This window comes from Pieris napi, chromosome 2 (assembly GCF_905475465.1).
Source record: "Pieris napi chromosome 2, ilPieNapi1.2, whole genome shotgun sequence".
In the NCBI taxonomy this organism is placed as follows: domain Eukaryota; kingdom Metazoa; phylum Arthropoda; class Insecta; order Lepidoptera; family Pieridae; genus Pieris; species Pieris napi.
The window spans coordinates 8,796,263-8,818,599 of NC_062235.1; the positions used below are offsets into that span (position 1 = coordinate 8,796,263).

Sequence of the window (22,337 nt, forward strand, 5' to 3'; positions counted from 1 at the left end):
GTAGGGTATCATATTTTTCCCATTTACTTAATCGAGATATCAACAGACCCTCTATTCTTTAAATACGTTACAGTCTCCATTATAACGTGGGTGTATATGAAAAAAAAACATCGTATTTGACGTTTTTCAATTCCTATATGTCTTCACTAGTTCTGTACAATATATTATAATCCCATTGATGTAAATATAGAAAAAAATATTCAATTTATTCACTCAATTATAAGAGACATAATTGTGTTAGCTAACAATGTTTGATAAGTCAAATACTAAGCTAACACGAGTTTTACATTACATCATAAGTGCTGTAATGTAAAACTCGTCAAAAAGCTTTGTGGCGAACAAAATAAAACGAACATATATTTTTCACAGATTCGAATCCAGACTACTAAAGTACAATGACGGGTGACTAATCAGCGTTAAAGTTTATTTGTCTTCAAAACGCAGTTACAAACTGTTTTCCAACAGTTTACGTGATCATTTTCGAATCGGAAAGTTTGACGCATGAGTTATATGTTTTATCGTTTTGGGATTCCAAAATAAATGCAGATATCCAATAAACTGCACAGTTAAGAGCTATTTAAGCTGTCCATATAAACACTTTTTATCACTTTGCAATTTATTTCTTTTTTATGAACTAGACGGTCGGCGATCCGCAAAACGACATTTGTAACTGTTTTGTTTCTCGTCTGGAAATAGTCTTAACGACTGTATAATATTGTGCTTTTAAGACGTTAAACCAAGTCTTTCGTGGGGTTTGCCCCAGAGGTAGACATATTTTTCGACCAACTAATCATGAAAGTGGTATAATAGTATAAATAAAATGTGAAGATTATCAAAATATGCTTGACTAAGTTATGTCTCCTGCGTTTTGAAAGCTTGGAGAAAAAGCTTACAAATAAAAAAAAGGTGATGAATAAAGTATCACTTTATAGCTATACTATTGAGTTTGTTGTTTATGGAACGATTATACGAGTACGAGTTGAAGGATACGTTGTTCCATGACATGCTTTTGTTTTGTTTTTTTTTCATGTTACAGGAGGCAATCGAGGCAGGAGGCTCACCTGATATAGACAATATATGATAGGCATTCATCCATTAACGTGAATTTCCATAGACAGCTAATAAGTATCCTAGATGATAGTAATGTAGTAGTAATATTTCTATACATTTCTCTGTCTCACGTACTAAGCATTGAATTCGTAACCACATTTTTAAATACCTTTTGAAAACGTTGACGACAGATTAAAAGGAAGATACGGTTTGCGGTACTGAACGGTAATCACCGAAGCGAAGTGGCTCCTTGGATAGTCTTTAATGTTGTGCATTCAGAGTACGGTGCACGCAACCTACTGCCACACTTAGAGATTAAAACTAATTGCTTTTACGATGCGCACTGTACTATGCCAGTAGCTCTACCATGTGCGACAAAGTATTAAACGTTAGCATCTGCTAATATTTGTATGAAGAATATTAGTTTTGCGCGTTGTGACAGTTTAACTACAACGATAACTCTACGCGATAAAATATATAATTAAGAAAATCTTATCGTTAATATTAGTACAAATCTTCACCCTTGGATGGTCAACTTCTACAAGTTACTGAAAATTTATAATTAATCATGCTGATTAATATACATATAAATAAATAAATACAGTAAAAATATTACTTATTACATTAATTTGTTCAAAAAGATATGAAAAATATTTAAAACCTTATTATTTCTTTGCTTATTTTCAATTTACTAAATAATTATAAAAATCTTCAAGAAAAATTCAATACAAATTTTTTATGTTTTATAACAAAATTAAGTAAGCGCCAAAAAGGTTTTATTTAGTTCTAGTAATTATATTTGCTTCGTTTGCCAATTCGTCTCTATTTCATTAATTTGTAACTACCAACCTGAAAAAAAAAATTGTTTCACTTGGTGTTGAAGCTAGGACCACCGAGTCTTCATCACCCATGTGAATTAAAGGTTATTGGCATAGGCATAAAATCATTTGAAGTAACGATAGTTCCACCGTGGTACGCGGTGTGTTGTCCTGGCCACGCAGACGCTTCAAGGGTACATGCGCCCAAAATAAGGGATGCTGACCCGTCCTTGCAAGCAACCGACCTCCCCCAGCTCTACAAATCAGGGCAAATTGGCCGATGTGAGTATGGCCCTTGCTGTACCAAGGTCCATTTCACATCATTCATGGCCATAGAGGGCTGTGATTTCAACGGCTGATCGCGTGGCGGGATGCGGACAAGGCTACGCTGTTACCGAGTCTTGCCTCGGGCGATTGCTGGTAGCGCCGTGGGGTTTTAGTGGGTATGCACAGCAGCTACTCCCACATAACCCTCCACCAAGAGTCAGTCGTAACGCATTTCTTTACGAAAAAACACTTGACTTAACAACCTCTTCTTCTATATCAACTCTTTAAGAGTTGATTGAATAGTGGTTAGTTAGAGTGAACCAACTAACAATTTTTTGTGTACCGATTATAATAATTAAAATTAGATCTGATTTAACATATTCCAAATATTGGTGACTGCGTAAGTGTGTCGTTGAGTTAAACTGGAACTAAATTTAGAACGGATTATTTTGGATGCGGCGTGTCGCGGCTCGCTAGACGAACGCAAATCTAAACATTACGCATACGCCGTCTGAGATCCTCGTTTATTACGTTTTTATTAAATGGTAATTAACATGGTATTAGGTAAATAAGTGATTAAAATGTGGCCGGTGAAAGTGTTGTTAGTGTTTATTTTCACGAGATGTGTACTTACAGAGCCCATTATTGGTATGTATCTTCGTCCGGTATCATGTTAAATTATTAAAATAGTACATTTAAATCAGGGATAATCTTTAAGTAAACAATTAAACTATAACATGCTAAATGAAATTTATCCTTTTTAGTCTAAATCTCTGGTACAACTTAATAAAAAAAATTAAATCATGAATGGTCATTAAGTGGGCTATCTTACTACACGAACATGTCCAATGAAGTCTATACGAATCATATCCTTTTTACTTTACTTTGTTAATATAATGATATATTAGGATACCTCTAAAACTCTTTTCCATATTATTCACCTACTTTATTGAATATTAATGTTTTTGCTATTTATCTGCGCGGCTTTATGCGCGTACAATATACTATAATAATTTTATAAGAGATATTTATTTATTTTTTAATAAGATTAAAGTTCTATTGATATTTACTAGTTAAAAACATTATGGTGATATTTTTAATTACTATTCATATGACTTTCAAAGTACAATGAAATGTGACATTTTAAGTTGCTTTCAGGCGGCATATTCTATACCGATGACGATGATTCGAAGACGGCGCTAAAAGTAAGTGCAGAGAGGTTTAACTTCACAGCGGAGATAGTACAAGTATCCAGACGTGGAGCTATTCTGGAGATAAGTGAGCAAGTGTGTACGCTGGCACAGGTAATGCAAATACAGATAAAATATTTTACGAGTTTGAGCACCGGAATAAGCCGCGCGCGTTGTGCAAAGATAGTACGTTAGCCTCCAACTCCTGCTAAAATATGTATCCTATTTAAGTTTGTATCTGATATATAAAATCTTATTTGTGAGATTTATGACTCTGTAGTGGAATTTGATTACTAAACCAATATCCACAATTCATCTATAGTTTACGGCATCGTCAAGTAAAGATTTTTGTAAATTTTTAATACCAATACTTGGACCATTTAATTTATTGGTATTTTTTATCTGTTGGTGTTCTTTGTTCTCGAAGGCTAGACTCACTTTAGATCACTGCACCAGCGGAGTACATTATCAGCTAAAAGTACAGCCCTATGTGCCCTATCTATGTGTTTCCGTATAAAATTCAAATTCAAAATCATTTATTCATTTAGGCAACACAATGTACACTTATGAAGGTCAATAAAGAAAGTACATATTAAATGCTTCTAATTTTACATTTACTGCCAGTTCTCAAATCAAGGGCGTAGAACGGACAAGAAGAACTAGCAATAAACTCTTCGCCACTGTGATTAATCGCCAAGTTTTTCGTTTTACTAAATGTTTGTAAGGAGCTGCAACCATTACACCATGTTCCACATGACAACTTAAGTAATTAATAGTTAATCAATAATAAAAAAATATTTGTCCTCTATCAGTAGAAGGCATGGTTAAATAGGAGTACGCACTTAGATTCTCCTGTCAAAGACTCCAAAATATATTTTAATTATTTTTTTTTGTCAAATATATTTCAAAAAGTGTGAAATATATTTGAATTTTAAAATTCGATTACTGCCTTGCGATTCTGTAACTCACTTTTCGAACTCACACAGCGGTTTTCGCAGCGGCGCGGCGGTCGCGCTCAAATTAGTCGTGAAGCAGTCATTTTACGATTTGGCATTCTGATAAGGAGGGAGCTTGTAGAATCGCTAGGCTGAACGTATATCATCTTTGATAAATAAACAATATTTATATTATAGTATTCCTACACGGTACTGGTCTGATTACCTTTTAAAAATTACAGGAAGGCGTTATAGGTTTTATAGACGGCACTGGAGGTCTGGCAACTGAGCACGTACAGGCGATTTGCGATGTGCTAGAACTACCTCTAATAGTACTTCAACACAATGACCTGTATACTAAAAACTGGTCTTTAATCAATTTGTATCCTAGCCCTATTGCCTTTAATATGGTAAGATCAAGCTATATCACGTAACCTGAACATATTACATAGTTACTATAGCAACATATAGAAGAGAAACCTTACAACGATAAATGTGTATTCTCCTGATAAATGCTCATATTAAAGAGAAGCCTCTAATTAGGGCAAACTTAGCCTTAGGCAATTGACAGAACATATAATATGTCTAGTATTTTATTATTAATAAAATGCTTGTATTCCCACAATTGGCTAGATGAATTCACTATAGGAGATTTGTGTCTGTTATGATATTTTTTCTTTGTAGCTTATGTGGCACATTGATTTTAAGTGCCTGTTTCTTGACGATGCACGAGTAATCTAAATTGCGCATATCTTTTTCTTAGATCATTATTGAAAGTCGTGTTTGTCTTGAAATAACCCTAACCAATACATTGTTGCCGCGACACTACTCTAACCTCGGCTTGTCAGGGCACTAGGGATGTTGAAACATCTTTATTTGATCAGAGTAACTGGTACATATAATTAAAAAGCTATTGTCGCAAACTGAAACACACGCCCGCCGGTTGATAGTTGTACGATGTCCACTAGGGCGGGTTCCTAAATGAATACAATATTTATTGTAAAGTATATAAATCCTTCTACAAGACTCAACTGATGTCGATACAATATTTAAAAATATAATATAGTTAAAAAAATAAAAAAAACAGTGGCGCTACAACCTCTGTAGGTCTGGGCCTCAGATTTCTGAATCTGTTTCATGATCGTTTTTTAAATCTAATAATAAGTAGGTGATCAGCCTCCAGTGCCTGACACACGCCGTCGACTTTTTGGGTCTAAGACATGTCGGTTTTCTCACGATGTTTTCCTTCACCGTTCGAGCGAATGTTTAATGCGCACATAGAAAGTCCATTGGTGCACAGCCGGGGATCAACCTACGACCTCAGGGATGAGAACCGCACGCTGAAGCCACTAGCCGACACTGCTCCAATAATCGATAGTTATTTAGGCATAAAATTAGCAATATTTTGCTTAGGCGTGTCTTATCATTTTAGTCTGCAACAGGAAAGTCTGATAGCTTAGGTCACAAAGAATATCGCTCCTTTATTAGTATTACAATTTATATTAAAGTTATCGTTACTCATGTTCTTCAGACACTTACCTAAGTTACACACTATTATATTCTCTTACTAGTGTTGCCTTGAAGAGATCGCTTTCTATATTTAAGTTTCCTTTTGACAGTGCAACGAAAGACGATAAAGAAATTTCAGTGGTTAAAATTACTTAACAGGTTGTCGAACAACTAGTAACAGTGAAGAACTGGAACAATTTTACGATACTATACGAGAAAGGGCACAGTATTATAAAGGTGCAGGATTTACTGAAGCTTGGCAATCCTATTGAACTAGATTTAGTGGCAGTGCGGGAGCTAAGCGGCGACAACTACCGGTAAGCCTGAATATATTTATTATTCAACTGCCTTATACAGTTTAATCACCATACAGGGTGGCCAAAAAGGCGTGGATCAAACGCAAATAGGGGATAGATGAGGTCATCAGCTGCAAAAAATTGTTCTATTTGCGTTTGATCCATGACTTTTTGACCATCCTGTATATATTTATTTTTCTTTTATTATATGAAGATTGAAAATTAAATCAATTTAATCGTACAGTTTAAAACTAAACTAAACTAAAGCGATGATCTGTCTCTCTTTATCCCAGCGTGGGTATAATCTGATGGAAACAGACAAAAGGAGGAGGACATACAAAAACTTATTTCGAAATCCTACAACTAACATTAATTATATATGTTTAACAAAAAAAGGGTGCGTGTACTTATGTACGCGCGTAAGAAATTATACTTCTTTGGCATTATTAAAAATTGTTTTTGATTGCATGCAAATTATTAATTACAATTAAATAATCAAAGACTGGAAAAGGAGTCATTATAGTCAATAAAGTTCAGTTTACATTTGATAAATTAAATAAATAAATATTTATTATTATTCTCTTACACTAAGTGTAACATACATTGTATTATTATTCGAATGTTGTTTTTAAATTATGTCCAATGCCGTAGCATCTTCCGTGGGCAACTTCATTCTGTTAATTTTGTGTCACGGTGCGCGCGCATCGTAAAATTTCACTTTCATCAATTTTTCATAACGCGCCTAAAGAAGTATAACTTCAAAAATAATTATACAGAAGATAAAAAAAACTCCCTTTGTCGCTACTCCTCTCTTTGAAGATACTCTCCTTAAAGCCTTACTAGCTATTGGAATACTGGGCGATGATATATTGAATGACGTTCAGTTTTGTGGTCATTTGAAAGGGAAGGCTAAATTAGCTTCTAGGAAGCTTGATGTGCTCAGCAAGGCGAGACGATACTTCACATCTCCCCAGTACCAACGCCTTCCGCTTGACCGTATTGAACTCAACAGCTCATGCAAGCCGTCCATGGACACTCACATTGCCTTCTGGCAGTGTCCATGGACGGAGGTATCACTTAATATCAGTTAAGCCTCCTGCCCGTTTGCCTCCTATTACATTAAAAAAATAAACACAATATATACAAAGGTTCAAACATTTACGAAAAGAAAAAATCAATATAAATTATTAAATATATTTAACAAAGTAATACCTAATTCGGATGTGCTGTGTGATGGTGTTAAAGTACGTGAGGGTGTGTAATTACTAATTAAATTATCATTATCTATCTATTGCACTGTTTTAAGAATGATCTTGGCATCAGATTTCTGCTTCGTGATCATTTGTTTTTTTCTAAAAGAAAGAAAGTAGGCGCTAAGCCTTCTGTACTTGATAAACAGCGGTTAAAGGCATGTCAGTCATCGAGTGGACTCGATGGTTTTCTCCATCATACAACCGAGCGTTAAATGCTAGGATAGCCCATTGGTGCACAGCCCGGGTTCGAACCTACGACCTTAGGGAAGAGAGTCGCACACTGAAGCGTCTAATCCAACACTCGTCTTTGTGTGTCACTCTCTCTCTCTTCAACATACTATATCGCATTTTACCAATATGGTCTTCAATTTACAACTAGATAATAATTAAAAATTAAGACATTTAACAGAAAAGTTCTAATAAATGCAAAACATTGTGGATATACGAACTTTGTGGTGGATTGCTCTTCCGAGAAATTAGAACTAGTGCTGCGACAAGCACAGCAAGTGGGGTTGATGGCAGACGAACATTCATACATATTTCTATCACCCGATCTATTCTCTTTAGACTTGACAAGATACAGATATGGAGGAGTTAATATGACAGGTAAGTTTCCCTTCTCCTTGGAATAAAATAAATTTCCCGTCTCTTTTGAAATGAAAATAAGTAGGTACATTAATTGCAATAAAAGTTTTACATAAATTAAAACGTGCGTTGGTGCTAAGTAATTTTATTGTTCGATTAAATGAGTGCCGCGAACGCGAGTGTGTACATTTGGACGGTATTATTTTTAAGAAATAAATTCCCAAAATGTGTACTTTAATAATGAATAAACACTTTTTTGATACACGACTTACTTTTTTTAAATCGATCAACTAAATATGAATTTTCTTTTGAGACACCTCAAAATAAAGAAAATTGGAATGTTATCATATTAACAACATATATAGCCGCGAAGTTGGTACAATTTCGTTGGTCAATTGGCCTTCAAGAAAACAGCGTACAATTCTTAAACGGACGGCATCGCACTTGGGAGCCTTCTGGCAATGTCCATGGAATCTTTTAACATCAGGTGAACCTCCTGCCCGTTTGCCCATGTTATATAAAAACAATTTTAAGATTTTTACGGTCACAACGTTACACCATATTTGCCTAAAGCATCCGTAGTATACTAGCCAAATATAAAATAGACATTGCGCTGTGTTCTTTGATGTAGTTCTTTATTCTCGAATTGTTATTCGTAAACAAGTTTTATTATTTTAACTTCATGTACAAAAGTGAAAACTCGCATTTAAAGTGTCTTGGAAAATACTTTAACGGTTTCAGACGCATTGAGTCATGCCATCGACTGATGTATGAATCCAAAGCTTGTATGTTTTATTCATATTTACATCTCGCTTAATAAACTTGACATGGCTCAGTGGTTTATGCAGTCCATTTAATTGAAACAATAAAATTATTAAAATGAAGCGCGCTCAGTTCCCAATAGGGCGGGCCGTATTCATCGCCAGAAATCGAAGGTATGACTGGACGTTAAAGTAAATTTTGAACATAAAAGTATGAACTACAAGTATATTGATATGGTTTGCTTCATGCCTAAGCCACAAAAACTCAGTCACATTTCTTGATCATGTTTTTATACTTTACCTATTATAAGAAAGTATGTATACAATGAGGAGGTTGATTAGATTTTTAAAGGCACAATGTTCTATAAAACGGGTTAGTTTTTAAGTTTTTAATTACTTCTCATTAGCAATCTGATTGTGTAGTTCTCTATAACTCAACCATCTTATGTACCATTTTCATTGACGAATTTATTATTATTATTATTTCGACATTTCCGTACCATCAGCTAATGCAATTTGTGTCTTAATATATTTTTATAAAATTGAATCCATGACATACTAGAAAAAAATACCTAAAACCTAATCTAAAAATTTATATTATTAGTATAAATTGTCCTCGATCTCTTTTATACATTAAATTATTTATTTGGTCTAAATTTTATACGTAACACAACCATATATTTATACCAACAGGTTTTCGCCTAATAAGTTTAAAGAACGAAAAGCTATGGGACTTTACAGCGGAGTACAACGAAGAAACCGGTAACACTGAATCTGTTATTAAAACAAAGGCGATGCTCATCCATGATGCTGTATGGATATTCGCTAATGCGTGGTCGAAAGTTAACTACCTTCGTCAGAACGAAGTGCAACGTCACATCGAAGCTGAGAGTTTGAATTGTGATTTATATGATTCATGGGTGTATGGGTCGACTTTGATGGATTTTATGAAGACGGTGAGATCTTAAACCTTTCTTAGATAACAATAGAATAAGTTGTATTTCATGCGTGTTACTCAAATAAGTTGTCGTCTTTATAATAAATTATTTTGGCATGACTCTGAAGTTCAAAAAACTTACACAGACAAAGCGCACGCTTATAGCGCCATACACCCATACATACTTTATATCTTATACGACTTGTGTTTGATTAGTTGTTACAGTAAGACATTTTTCCTAAAGAAGTTTTTTTTAAACATGCACCAGTTACCACGGCATTATTTTAGTCTAGATACCCAAAACACTAGCGATAGATGAATTTTGTCAATATTTCTGTCATGAATAAAGTTTTATCCGATGCATTGTTAGTAACACAATTTTAACACTTGGACGTTCTTTATTTATCAAAGTAGACAAGATTAAGTACCCGATAGATGTTAAGCAACACTTTTTTTTTCAATTTACCCCAATAACGAATATATCAAGTTCAGAGTAAGTAGCGTTCATTCTGTTGTATTCGGGAATCATTCAAATGAGTGGTGCCTAAAATAGGTTGGTTTTTACAGACAGAATCCGGAAGATTCTGTTGATTTGAATCTTGCTAATTAATAAGGGACTAGTTTCGAATCTCAGCAAATATAGATACCTCATTGGGAGTTTTCGGGTTTTTGGTCTAAGAATTACAAGTATGATGAGGAAAGACACGTCACACGATTAATCTGTTTTTTCTTTTATCCAGGCAAAAATAAATGGGCTTACAGGGCCACTTATATTTGATGGCTTCGGACAAAGAAACAACGTGATATTTGACATATTAGAGTTAACACCAGCAGGCAATCAGACGGTAAGTAAAGTTATGTAAGGCCAAAATCAGTTAAGATAGAAACTAATATTCAAGAGAAAATAATAATAATATTGAATTTAAGGTCTGCATTCGTTTGTTAAAAACGATTAAGTACAATATTTGTTGATAACACTTGTTGACTGAGATTCGATAGTTTAGGCTGAACCACCATGGAAATACGTAACTAGACTCGACTCTCTTTGTATTCATAATATATTATGTGCTCTTTCAGATAGCTACGTGGGAAAATAATCAATTAAAGATGAGTAGACCATCGGTACCTAATCCGGAAATTGCAGAGGAAACAATTATGAGAAATAAAACGTTTAAAGTTCTTATTTCTACGGTACGTTACACTATTTTGAACCGATAACTAGATAATAACTGTAATAATTGTGAATCTTTACTATCAAAAGTTGAAAATCGCGCTATATTCAACATTATTTTTATTAAATGTTTTCAATGTTTGCTGACTTTTCTAAAAATTAAGTTTAACATTTACGTTTTAGTTTTAGTGTTAGCATTCGTAAAAATACGCTCGTAGAAACATTCTCGTAGCATGAAAGGAGAGACGGATTGTTGCCATGAGAGATTGACGCCCCAAAATAACAAAAACAAATAATAATAGGTCTTATATAGGTCTTTGCACTTTTCCATATGTAAACAGAGTTCTTGTCAAAATTTCCATTTAAAAAATATTATAATACCTCAACTATTCGATTATACTTATAGATCATCTACATACCGATTTCCTCATACTGTGAGTCCCTATCATTATATTAAAATCTATGCGTAAATCGTATTTAAAATTACTGACAGACACCACCGTACGGATACATAAAGGAGTCAATAATGAAGCTTGAAGGGAACGATCGCTATGAAGGTTTCACCATCGATTTAATCGATAAAATAGCAGACATATTAGGATTTAACTATGAATTTGAAGTAGAAGGAGACTATGGAAGTTTGGATGAGGATACTCAAAAATGGAGTGGAATGGTCCTGAAGCTCATAGAAGAAGTAAGTAAGAAAGGCGGTTCTGCCTTGCGATTTTGTAACTCACTTTTCGAACTCTCACAGCGGTTTTCACAGCGGCGGTCACGCTCAAATCAGTCGTAAAGCAGTCATTTTACGATTTGGCATTCTGATAAGGAGGGAGCTTGTAGTTTATTGTTTAACAGAATGAAAACCGCTGTGAGAGTTCGAAAAGTGAGTTACAGAATCGCAAGGCTGGTCTATGGTGCTGTTCAAGCTAACATGATAACTTATTTGTATGTATCTACTTTTTAAAGCTTATTTACCACAGTTGGCAAATGGTGTATATGACACTGAAAACCCGCAGAAGTAGGTAGAATAAGCTTGCTAAGATAATAATTGTCTAATAATATATATAATATAAAAAAATAATAATTTTACGCAAATTAAATCTCGCACAAAATTTTGTTAGTTATATTAATTTTCTAAGAGGATTTAATAAAGCAATTCCACGGCAAAACTACGTTGAAATTATTTCAGAAAGCGGAATTTGCAATTTGTGACTTTACGATGACAGCAGAACGGCAAAAAGGTATAGATTTCTCGATTCCATTCATGTCTCTTGGAATCGGAATTTTGTACAAGGAGCCAAGTAAACAACCCCCAGAAATGTTTTCGTTCATGGCCGTCTTCTCAAAAGAGGTAAACACTTATTTTATGACTTAATTACTGTTATAAAAGATCCTATAGCATGTGTGAATGCCGGGATTTCGCCGTAGGAAGCAGTTGCGTAACTCTACCATCTGGGGCCCGTGGTAAACCTACTTTTGATGGGGCCCTATCAGTAAAAATCGTCACGTTGTACTCAGTTTAGTTTTAATAAACTTCGAGATTTTCAGCGTACTCAATTATGTATACAAGTTGTATTTGTCCCACTAATGGCCATAGGCCTCCTCTCTTAGGCGAGAGGGAATGGTACGTAGTCCCCACGGTAGCCCAATGCGTTTTGGAGTCTCCTTTGTTTTGAGTTCCCAATGAGTTGGAATATCCTTTTGGGTCGGAGCTGAGGCACGTGGCATTTTGCCAGCCCTGCCACCCTATTGTTGCGCCATATTTTTTTTATTTAGAGCTTCTGAGACACATGCCATGCCAGGTACTGAGAACCATAACCAGCTAAGCCACATTTATGTGAGCAGCATTTGGAAGAAAAACCAATATAATATGTACGTGACAGTGTCACTAATACAACCTTATAATTGTCACAATATAAAAGTATTCACTTAACTAATTTAAAAAAAAACACGTTTACGTTTTATTCTACGATTAAAGAAGCCTGTCGCGTATCTAATATATAAAATTCTCGTGTCACAATGTTGTTCCCATACTCCTCCAAATCGGCTCGACCGATTCTTATGAAATTTTTTATGCATATTCAGTAAGTCTCTTTTTCATCCCTCTAAATGACCCCTAAATTTTTATTTTTATTTTTTAGACAAAACTTTTTGGTTTTTATTTTTTTATAATACAGCATACAAAAATACATACAACCCCTAATTTTCACCCCTCTACGATCTACCCCTTTTTTAATATAGTAGATAGTTAATTTTATTGAACTAAAAAAAGGTTTCCTAGAACTAATATACATGGCAAAACAACATTTGCTGAGTTAGCTAGTATTTATATACTAACATCAAAAACCCCTTTTAGGTATGGTACTACATGGTACTGGTGCAATCAGCGCTAGGAGTAATTATGATATTCGTCGGGCGAATTTCTCAGAAAGAGTGGCAGAACCCTGTACCATGTGAGGAGCAGCCAGAGGAACTGAGCAATCAGTTCAGCCTTGCCAATTCTGTGTGGCTTATCATTGGGTCTGTTATGCAGCAGGGATCGGAAATTGCACCCATGTAAGTACAAAAACAAAGTTGTAGTTTTTGTATGTGATATTTTGACGAATAAAATTGACCGACGTGTATAATAAATGATTAGTAGGTATTTAAAATATCAAACGCATGTTAGCTTTACTTTATAAACAATGATTTCTTTAAAAAAAATTACGTTCCTTTCATTCTTGAGTTTAGCGAATATATTATAATAATATAGATATAGTTCTATACCGTCGTGATCGCTTTAGATATATCGCTTATATTGGCATAAAGTTTTGTTATTAAACAATTCGGTGAAAACAAGTATAGACCCATATATTATCCCTGCCAAACCGATTGTGACAGGAAAGCAAAAACTGAAAGTTTGTGTATCCTATGGGCTTTATATTTTTAGTTTGGAATTGGATTTTTTTTAAATATATACGTTATCAATTAGTATCTAGGTATACTTAATTCGTACTGATATTTGAAAAACTGATGGACAATAAAACTTATTCGACTGCTTATGTTATTGTCACGTTTCACAAAAATTTGTTCAGTATTTAAGAGTTTTTGCAATAATAAAGTTGTGTGTCTATTAATTAATAATTATAAGTTTGATGGTTACTTTTAGTCGATTAGGATACATGACTTATGCTGACGGAGCCATGGTTAGACTGATATATTTTTAATATAAAATGTTTACTCAATCGTCATGTTGGCTGATCATACCTAGTCAACAGATGGATATTAAAGGCAAAACAATGAAAGGGACCACGCGAGAAAAGAAAAGTGGGCAGGCCAAAAAGAAGCTGGGCTGATGACTTGATAGAAATTGCAGGAAAATACTGGCACACTATTGGCATAGATACTTCTGGAAACTGTTGGAGGAGGCATTCACCCAAGAGGCGTATCCACAGGCGACTAACATATTACTACTAACAGTTAGCTATAAGTAAATACTAACAACGTTTGAACTAATATGGAAATAAAAAAGGCTCTATTATAATTATTAACTTAATCGTAAAAGAATATAACATTGTGATTTCCAGTGCGTTGGCCCCGCGTATTATAACGAGTGCTTGGTGGTTCTTCACGATGGTTATTGTAGCGTCATATGTGGGGACTCTAGTAGCTTTCCTCACTGTAGAGAAGAACGTTCTTCCCTTTCAAACTGTTGAGGAGTTGTATAATCATAAGTCCATAGCTTATGGTTGTAAGAAAAAAGGATCTACTAAGGATTTCTTTAAGGTCAGAACAATATAAGTATCGTTTTGGTATGAAATAGTTGCCTATTATAGATATGACGGAGAGTATTTTTTAAATACATAAGATAGTAGCCCCTACCATAGTAGCCTATCTGGCACGCGATCAGGTAGATCTATGACCGAGAAACTAGGCAGCTATGCAGAAAAGAGTCAATTCTCCCCTTCTTAGGAAAGGGGAGAATGTACACTCTCCTTTGCTTAAACTTGCGACAACTACACCGTAAATATGCTTTTGACTTTTCTGACAAATTAAACAATTCTGACAGAAAGTATTAACCGATGGAGGGTTATTTTAGATTTTTCTGTCAGAATGCAAACGTTTGTAATGCTTCATATTAAGATAGTTTATGATACAAATTAAACACATTCTATTTTTTCATGTCTTGAAATATTAATTAGTTTTTAATTCCTCAGGAGTCTACAAATCCAATCTATTCAAAAATGTTTCAAAAGATGCACTCTAAGGGATGGCTGGTCGTGGACAACGATGTAGGAGTGGAACTGTATGTTGAGTATTCATAAATCCCTAAACACTATTTATAAATCCTTAAGATATTATGTGTATGCTATTCTAAAAAATCTTGATGTTTTATCGTTTAATTATTTCACGCAAAATCTGTCAACGAAGACGTAAGTTGCGTAATTAAAGCGAATAAAATAAACTAACAAAGCTGTCTTGGTTTGGTGTTTGAAACAAAATATGATAGTTCTTATTTTTCTATCTACTTTTCAGAGTCGAAAATTCAACGTATGCATTTTTCATGGAATCCACATCAATCGAATACACGAAGGAGAGGCACTGTGACTTATTACAAGTTGGAGGATTACTTGATTCGAAAAGCTACGCAATTGGTATGAAAAAAGGTAAGAAAGTTTTCGGTATATACAAATCGTTTAATTTTTTTTTTTTTTATATATGCTCCCAACCATCATTGTTATTATTAAATTGACAATCAAACAATATTTGAAAATGATATGAGAACTTACGAATCAGGCGCAGCGCTAACCAGATCCATTTAACTTAATCGCAATCGAGTAGCCCGCGGAATCTCTGCACACTAATTAAACTCATAAATAGCAATTTGGTAGGAATATAACAAAGCCAATGAAAACAAAATATATAATAATAATCTTTTGTTTTTAATACAGCCATTTTAAAACATTTTTGTAACTGCGTAAGAAATCGCCAATTTTTTTAAAGAATTTGAATTATTTTCGAACGGACAAGTATTCTTCTTTATGTTTTATAGTAATCATGTATTTTCTCCTATTTGTTCTCTCATAATTAATCGTGTAAGCAATGTATATTTTGAACACCTTGCCTTTGGGTTTATTATTGAAGTTTTTGTTCTCAAAAGACAATTCAATTTCCAGGATCACCGTACAGATTTTACATTAATGACGCTTTAATACAATTAAAAGAAGCTGGAGAGATACAGAAGCTTAAAGATCTCTGGTGGAAAGAAAAGAGAGGCGGAGGCAGATGTGGAGTAAGTATGTTCTACTGATTTAAAGAAAAAACTTTTTATCCGGATTAAAGTTATGTATTTTTATAAATTTACAACTATTTAACATAATTTTAAATTTATCCGACGTTTCGCGTGCTTTACAGCGTGCGTGGTCACCGTGACCACGTTTTTTTCTTTAAATGTGTAAAGGTTATGTCATTCAAAGACAATACTATGTTCTACTGGTCTCCAGACCACTTTTTCTTTACTTTTTCTACGAAAATAACAATCTCTAAATTGCGATCTCAATCCAACCCATCTGATAATCGCGGTACGAATTGCTTAACATACTTTAAAACTATTGAAGTAGATCATAAACTGGACTTATTAGTTATTCTACCTTATACTGTTTACTTTTGTAAAATTAATCAATTGCATATACGAATAACTATTAACATGAGTCGTAAATCGTACCATGTGTTAGAAATGCGTCCGTAGCAATTATGACATAACGGAATTAACATACCGGATGTGAGACAGACAATTATGGAAAACTGACGTTGCAAATTCTAATTGCGTGAAACTGATTCAGTTGTAACTTCAAACGGGATAATTTGTTTTTCATGACTGTCATCTTTAGGTATATTATTATCTTATTAACAGAATTATTACAGTTCTTTTTTCGCCGTTGAATTAATGTTTTACATTATAAAGATTAAGATTATTTTGCATTTACTGCATTCATAGTTTTAAAATTAAAGATTCTTCTGATAATGGTTACCTAATTTCCTTATTAGTTCAAGCCGCGTATTGCATATTTTTATTATAATAGCGTATAATAAATTGCGTTCATTCAGAGTTATTTTTGAATAAACTAATTTTCCTAATTTTCACCCAGTAAATATGTATAGGTACTCTTGGACAGGTAATTGGCGAGAAATAATATGATTCTACTATTTGTCATATAAAAAGTATAGGCATATTGTATACTCATACAAAGGTTTTTTAGTCATTCTTTTAAATGAACCTTCTGATTTTTTAATGTCGTGTTAGTAGATATGTAAAGAATGATTAATTTAATACAAATAAAACAATTATTTTTTGTTTATTTATGTTAATACAGTACAGTTAATATAAATCAGGTAGACCGCAGAATGTCCCTAGATACCTCTAAGCCAAAGAGGCGGTAAGATAGAAGATTAAAATCGTGAATCATTTCATCATGACGGTTTAACAAACTAAAGACTAATATTATTTGAAAACGAACTCTACTAGAAAAGCAAAAATTAACACATAAATTTTAATGCTTTTGATGTTCTAGGAGAAGCAAGATGAGGCGCAAAAGCAACTAGGAATGAAGAACATGTTAGGAGCTTTCGTGGTGTTAGGGGTTGGTTGCTGTATTGGCCTACTCATATCAATTTTAGATATGCTTTGGGGTGTATTCAAACGAACAGTTAAATATAACGTGAGTTCTGAATACAATCTATTGTTAAACACTTCAAGGAGGTGATGAACCTCACCTATTATTTTACCAGCGAATGATTTAATACCTTACCAAGGATTAATGTACCTTGATTAAGTTAAAAAATTTATGGTAAAAATGCTCTTCAGGATTCCCTTTTTCAATACTTAGTATATTTGTTGTTTAAAAATACTCAAAACCGTATATCCCGTTGCGGGGAATAATAAAATTAATACCATTATCTTTGCTTGCTCACTGGATTATTTAACTACACAACACACTGAATTATGGAAAATTGGCTACATTTTGTGTCAACTACGTCGAAATTGTGAGTACAATCTTGTTAAGCTACATTTAAATTTCAGACCACATTTAAATACGAATTGATAGAAGAGTTAAAGTTCGCGCTCAAATTCAGTGGAGACATAAAACCTGTGAAGCGACCACCAAAAACAAATGACAGTTCTGAAGCACTTGCAGAAGAGGGCAAGGATGAAGTTAGGTCCCTAAAATCTATACGATCTGGAAGGTCCACGGATACAAGAAGAACTACACACTCGCACAGCTCCAAACATTCGTCTGGCGGGCTAAGTGTCGCGTTTGCAAGGCGACGCGAATATCTTTAGAATAAATTGTTTGAAATTATTCGTCTTTTTTTCAAACTCAATATTACGTATCCTTCATAAAAAGCGGAAGGAAAAATTATGTGACCTTGGAAATGAATAATCACTGTCTTTTCAGTTCCACACAGGCTTTAAGATTTATTAGCTTCTTTTGTTTTACGACATAAAAGTACCGCAAACACATTTTAGGAGAAATTATAGGGCCTCCGGTTTAGTCATATTTTATTCTATATTTTCTTATGAAAGAACTTACTTGGCTTCTTCACTCATGTTAAATTTTCTTACACTTTACGTATACTAAACAAAATATTGTGTTTGTTTGTTATCAGGATAGGTACAATTATTTTTTCGGTTTTTTAATAAAGAATTTTAAATAAAGATCTTTAATACTAACATAAAGAGAAGTGTTGACCTAGAGGCTTAAGGGTGCGACTCTCATCCCTGACGACGTAGGTTCGATCCCCGGCTGTGCTCCTGTCTGCGCACATAGACTTTCTGTCTATGTGCGCATTTAATAATCGCTCGTACGGTGAAGAAAAGGCAGAACTACTTGTCCATGAAATAAAAATGATCAAAGAAACGGATGCAATCTGAGGCCTACATCTAGATTATTATTAATATTTATTTTCAGTTTTGCATTAATTAAATGCATAAAAACAACAAATGCTACTTAAATATCCGTTAATAACCGAGCGATAGCTAATACTCCAAAAAAGGCTTATCATGAATTTTAAATTTAACTAAAAGGGTTTCAGTCAATTGATTTGATGTGGGTAAAATTTAATTTATACGAGTCTCGCATAAAACTCATCACTCATCGACTTGATTTAATGCGATTATATTAACTGATATCAATAACACTCAAATAAATATCAGTTAAATTAATGTAAAGGAAAACTTGTAGCTTCGGTGGTTATTTTTCGTACGTTTCCCGACTTAAAAACAGGTTCCTGGAAGTTTCTTCTGCCATCAGTGCTGTAAAATATTGTTGCTTTTGTTAGTTAAGGTCTGAACGTTCTAATCTCAATATTGTGTAATAGTGTACGTAGACGTCTACGTCTTCTAATGGATTCAATAATGTATTGCAGGTTATGATGCTCGAAGTATTGTGACAAAACCGGCATGTCTTAAACCCAAACTATCTCAAGCATGGAAGACTACTTTCCTATAACGAAAATGTTCAATGAAATAGACAAGAGCAGTGTTGGCCTAGTAGCTTAAGTGCAAACTTCACTCTGCTGTGCACCAATGGAATTTTATTTATATGTACGCAATTTCCACTTCTACAGTTAAACATCGTGAAGAAACACGCATTCCTCAAACCCAAAAATCGATTGCATTCCATCTTTGCCGATGACCTACTAATTGCCTAGAAAATAAAAATGGTCTAAAAAACGCTAAGATGCAATCTAAGGCCCAAGATCCATTTAGGGTTGTAGCGCCATTCTCTGTCTGTTTCATTGAATTAACATTAGGTTAGCTGGAATTGAAGTGGAATAATTATTTAAGACAAAACTTCAGTTCATTCCTTTACTATAAGCATCCGTATGCGTATTGTGTTTAAAATAAATGAAAGCGATTTAAAAAGATAATATAAAGTATCCTATTCCATAAAACGCGGTTTTCTCGGCATCTGCATACTGGACATGATAAATAGTGGCTATAATTTTAGTAGGCATCGCGAAAGGGACACCGACCTCCGACCACAATCATTCAGCGAGTAGCCATTAGCCGGATAAATAGCTGAGACTTTTCTTCTAGGATAGTTTTATACTTTAACAGGACCCAGTTTATGATATAAGTTTACTTGCTACAATATGGAGTAAACAGACTGATTATAGATGATAATAAATAAATTGCCAGTATCTTTACGGATTATACCACATTTTTTAGCAATCAAATCATATTTTTATGCGAAATAACAAAAATTGTTTTATTTCCCGGTGTTGTGTGGTCCTATTCATTAGAGAACTCTAGAAGAACCGATGGACAGGTCAACATGCCGTCTGACAGCCAACCCAGATATACTCTTGCAGCATTTATATATTGGCAAGCAGCAGTAAAGATCGGCGAAGATGGCCTACTCTTGTTTCTGAAGCCCTTTGGGTCGGTGCGCTATCCAAGCGAGTGTGCATCTATTTGAATATTTTCTTTAAATACCTTATCTTAAAATTATGAATATCGAAATGTTACCAAATAATGTTTAAAAATTACATTAAATATGAATCCTTCCTACAACTTTCCAAAATCTTATCATTGATTATTAATATAAACAATATTAAGACTTATCTGTCATACCTCCCAAAGGCTTTCAAGAAGTCAAAGTTTGACTTCCTATACAGATAGGAATTGACCTCTTCAATTAGATTAAGTTCATTAGGCTCGGCTTGACGGAGGCTGATACGCTATTTCTCAAACTGAGTTCTGATTAACTGAGAATAGGTCAAGTGATACATAAGAATAGTGAAGGAATATAAGTTTTCTGTATTTCCTAATGTATTAATTATATGGCCGGTCCAGTAATATTTATTCAACAATTTCTTTAATATAATATGTCCCACTGTCACATTTGTTTAAATAAAAATTTCCGAATATTTTATTTTGGTCGATGATATACGAATAACAATTTGATTTTACCCTCTTATTTCAAACTATAAATTTACTAATCTACAATGGAACTGCTTCTATTACTATAAAATATATCATAAAAACAATAAAGTAAATTCGGCGTTACGCCGGAAACCCCCAATTCAGTTAAGCTAGTTTAAAAATACAGGAAATTAAAATTAAAAAGGATTTCCCAAAAAAGTTAAAAGGTTTGAAGTAAAATGCGTTTAGCAAAAAACTAGGTCACCTAGCATTAAAATTCCAATAAGGAGTTTTTTTTTCTTGATTTATGACTTGATATACACAAATTATTTAGCACCTTTGATTCATTCGATTATTTGAGGGATTATTTTGACGTCATCGTGTAGAGCCTTTAAAATTAAGTACAGAATAAATCTGACAAATGCAGGGTCTTATGATTTGAAAAAAAATACATAATATGAATAGCATGGCATAGCAGAACATAGCATAGTAACATGTCGTAACATAGTGGTAGTAGGTATATAAACCTGAAATATATAATAAGTATACATATAATTGCTTGACCTAATACGATAAAACAATTTTCTGTTTAATCGGATACACCAGTGCTTTATTTTATTGTGCTAATAAAGACGATATATGCCTTTATCTTTACTATACTTTCCCATAGCGGCTAATTGTTTGTCGTCTACAAAGTGACATATCATGTATGTCTAGAATTACTGAACTTTTCTTCTCTATGAGATGAAGTCAGTCTGTAGATTCCCTTCTCCTTTCTTGTATCTTTACGTTGCTTCACCTGTCGTACGTCGTATCTTAATTAAAATAACCTAACATGACTAAGTGGTTATAAAATATTTTACCAGGTCTGATGTAACACAGCGGTACTTTGGGGCCATTACAATTTTTATAATGATAAATGACCTGCCCGGGGTAGGAGACGATGCTAGGTGTCTACTTACTTACGTTCACAAATGATTTGAATTCGTCACGATATTGGCTATGTAATAAATTGGTGAGAAAGAAATGTACCTACTCCTATTGAATTCCCCGATTCTTTTTAATTATGGCATCACTGATACAAGAGTGATGAATTATATATTTGGGAGTACCTACAGTTAAATTCAGATTTAACTTTTCGAAGTCTTAAAAAATATATTCTTATGTAAAAAGCGCAAAGGATTTAAAATTACTGTTAAGGTGCTGTGGTGATAGAAAGTAAGTTCAAATAAATAAATTTATGAAGCTACCATAATTATTATAAACACTTTTTTGCACAACCAAAGATAATATCAATATTATTAATTATTTACTATGACTGGCCTTTTCATCTAGTAACAGTAAAAACATTATTATCGGTTTGTCCACAACTACGCTAATGCAGTAAAATTCGGAATATTTTTTTTAATAGATAATAAAAAATAAATAAATCGTATATAGTTTAATCAACCGATTTCCTTCGCGTATTTTCTATAGACCCTACCTAGCTATTCATTGATAATAATTTTATTTATTACTAGGGACCCGCGATTATTTGTCGTAAAAAGTAAATAACAAAAAATGTTATTGTGGGATATCCATAAGAGGTAGACATAATATACCATCGCGGAGTTTTCTGTAGACCTTTTCAATGTGTACAATACTTAGTACATTATTTT

General features: G+C 33.7%; 1 protein-coding gene across 1 annotated transcript; it reads left to right on the forward strand.

Annotated features, from left to right (window-relative positions):
- The first annotated feature begins 2,604 nt into the window (after positions 1-2,604).
- Positions 2,605-18,112, forward strand: LOC125062077 (glutamate receptor ionotropic, kainate 3-like). Its single transcript, XM_047667680.1, has 17 exons — positions 2,605-2,783; positions 3,294-3,439; positions 4,503-4,670; positions 5,929-6,086; positions 7,728-7,924; positions 9,358-9,620; positions 10,342-10,446; positions 10,679-10,792; positions 11,266-11,466; positions 11,962-12,123; positions 13,129-13,328; positions 14,339-14,537; positions 14,969-15,057; positions 15,288-15,418; positions 15,929-16,044; positions 17,324-17,470; positions 17,833-18,112. The coding sequence occupies exons 1-17, from the start codon at positions 2,717-2,719 to the stop codon at positions 18,091-18,093; spliced, it is 2,724 nt and encodes a 907-aa protein (XP_047523636.1). The 5' UTR covers positions 2,605-2,716; the 3' UTR covers positions 18,094-18,112.
- Positions 18,113-22,337: the final 4,225 nt, after the last annotated feature.

Excerpts from the sequence above, each read along its gene's own strand:
- LOC125062077 (XM_047667680.1), top strand. The coding sequence starts at position 2,717 with ATGTGGCCGGTGAAAGTGTTGTTAGTGTTTATTTTCACGAGATGTGTA. Across the intron at positions 4,671-5,928 it reads GCCCTATTGCCTTTAATATG|GTTGTCGAACAACTAGTAAC; the intron begins GTAAGATCAAGC and ends ATTACTTAACAG. Across the intron at positions 9,621-10,341 it reads TGATGGATTTTATGAAGACG|GCAAAAATAAATGGGCTTAC; the intron begins GTGAGATCTTAA and ends TCTTTTATCCAG.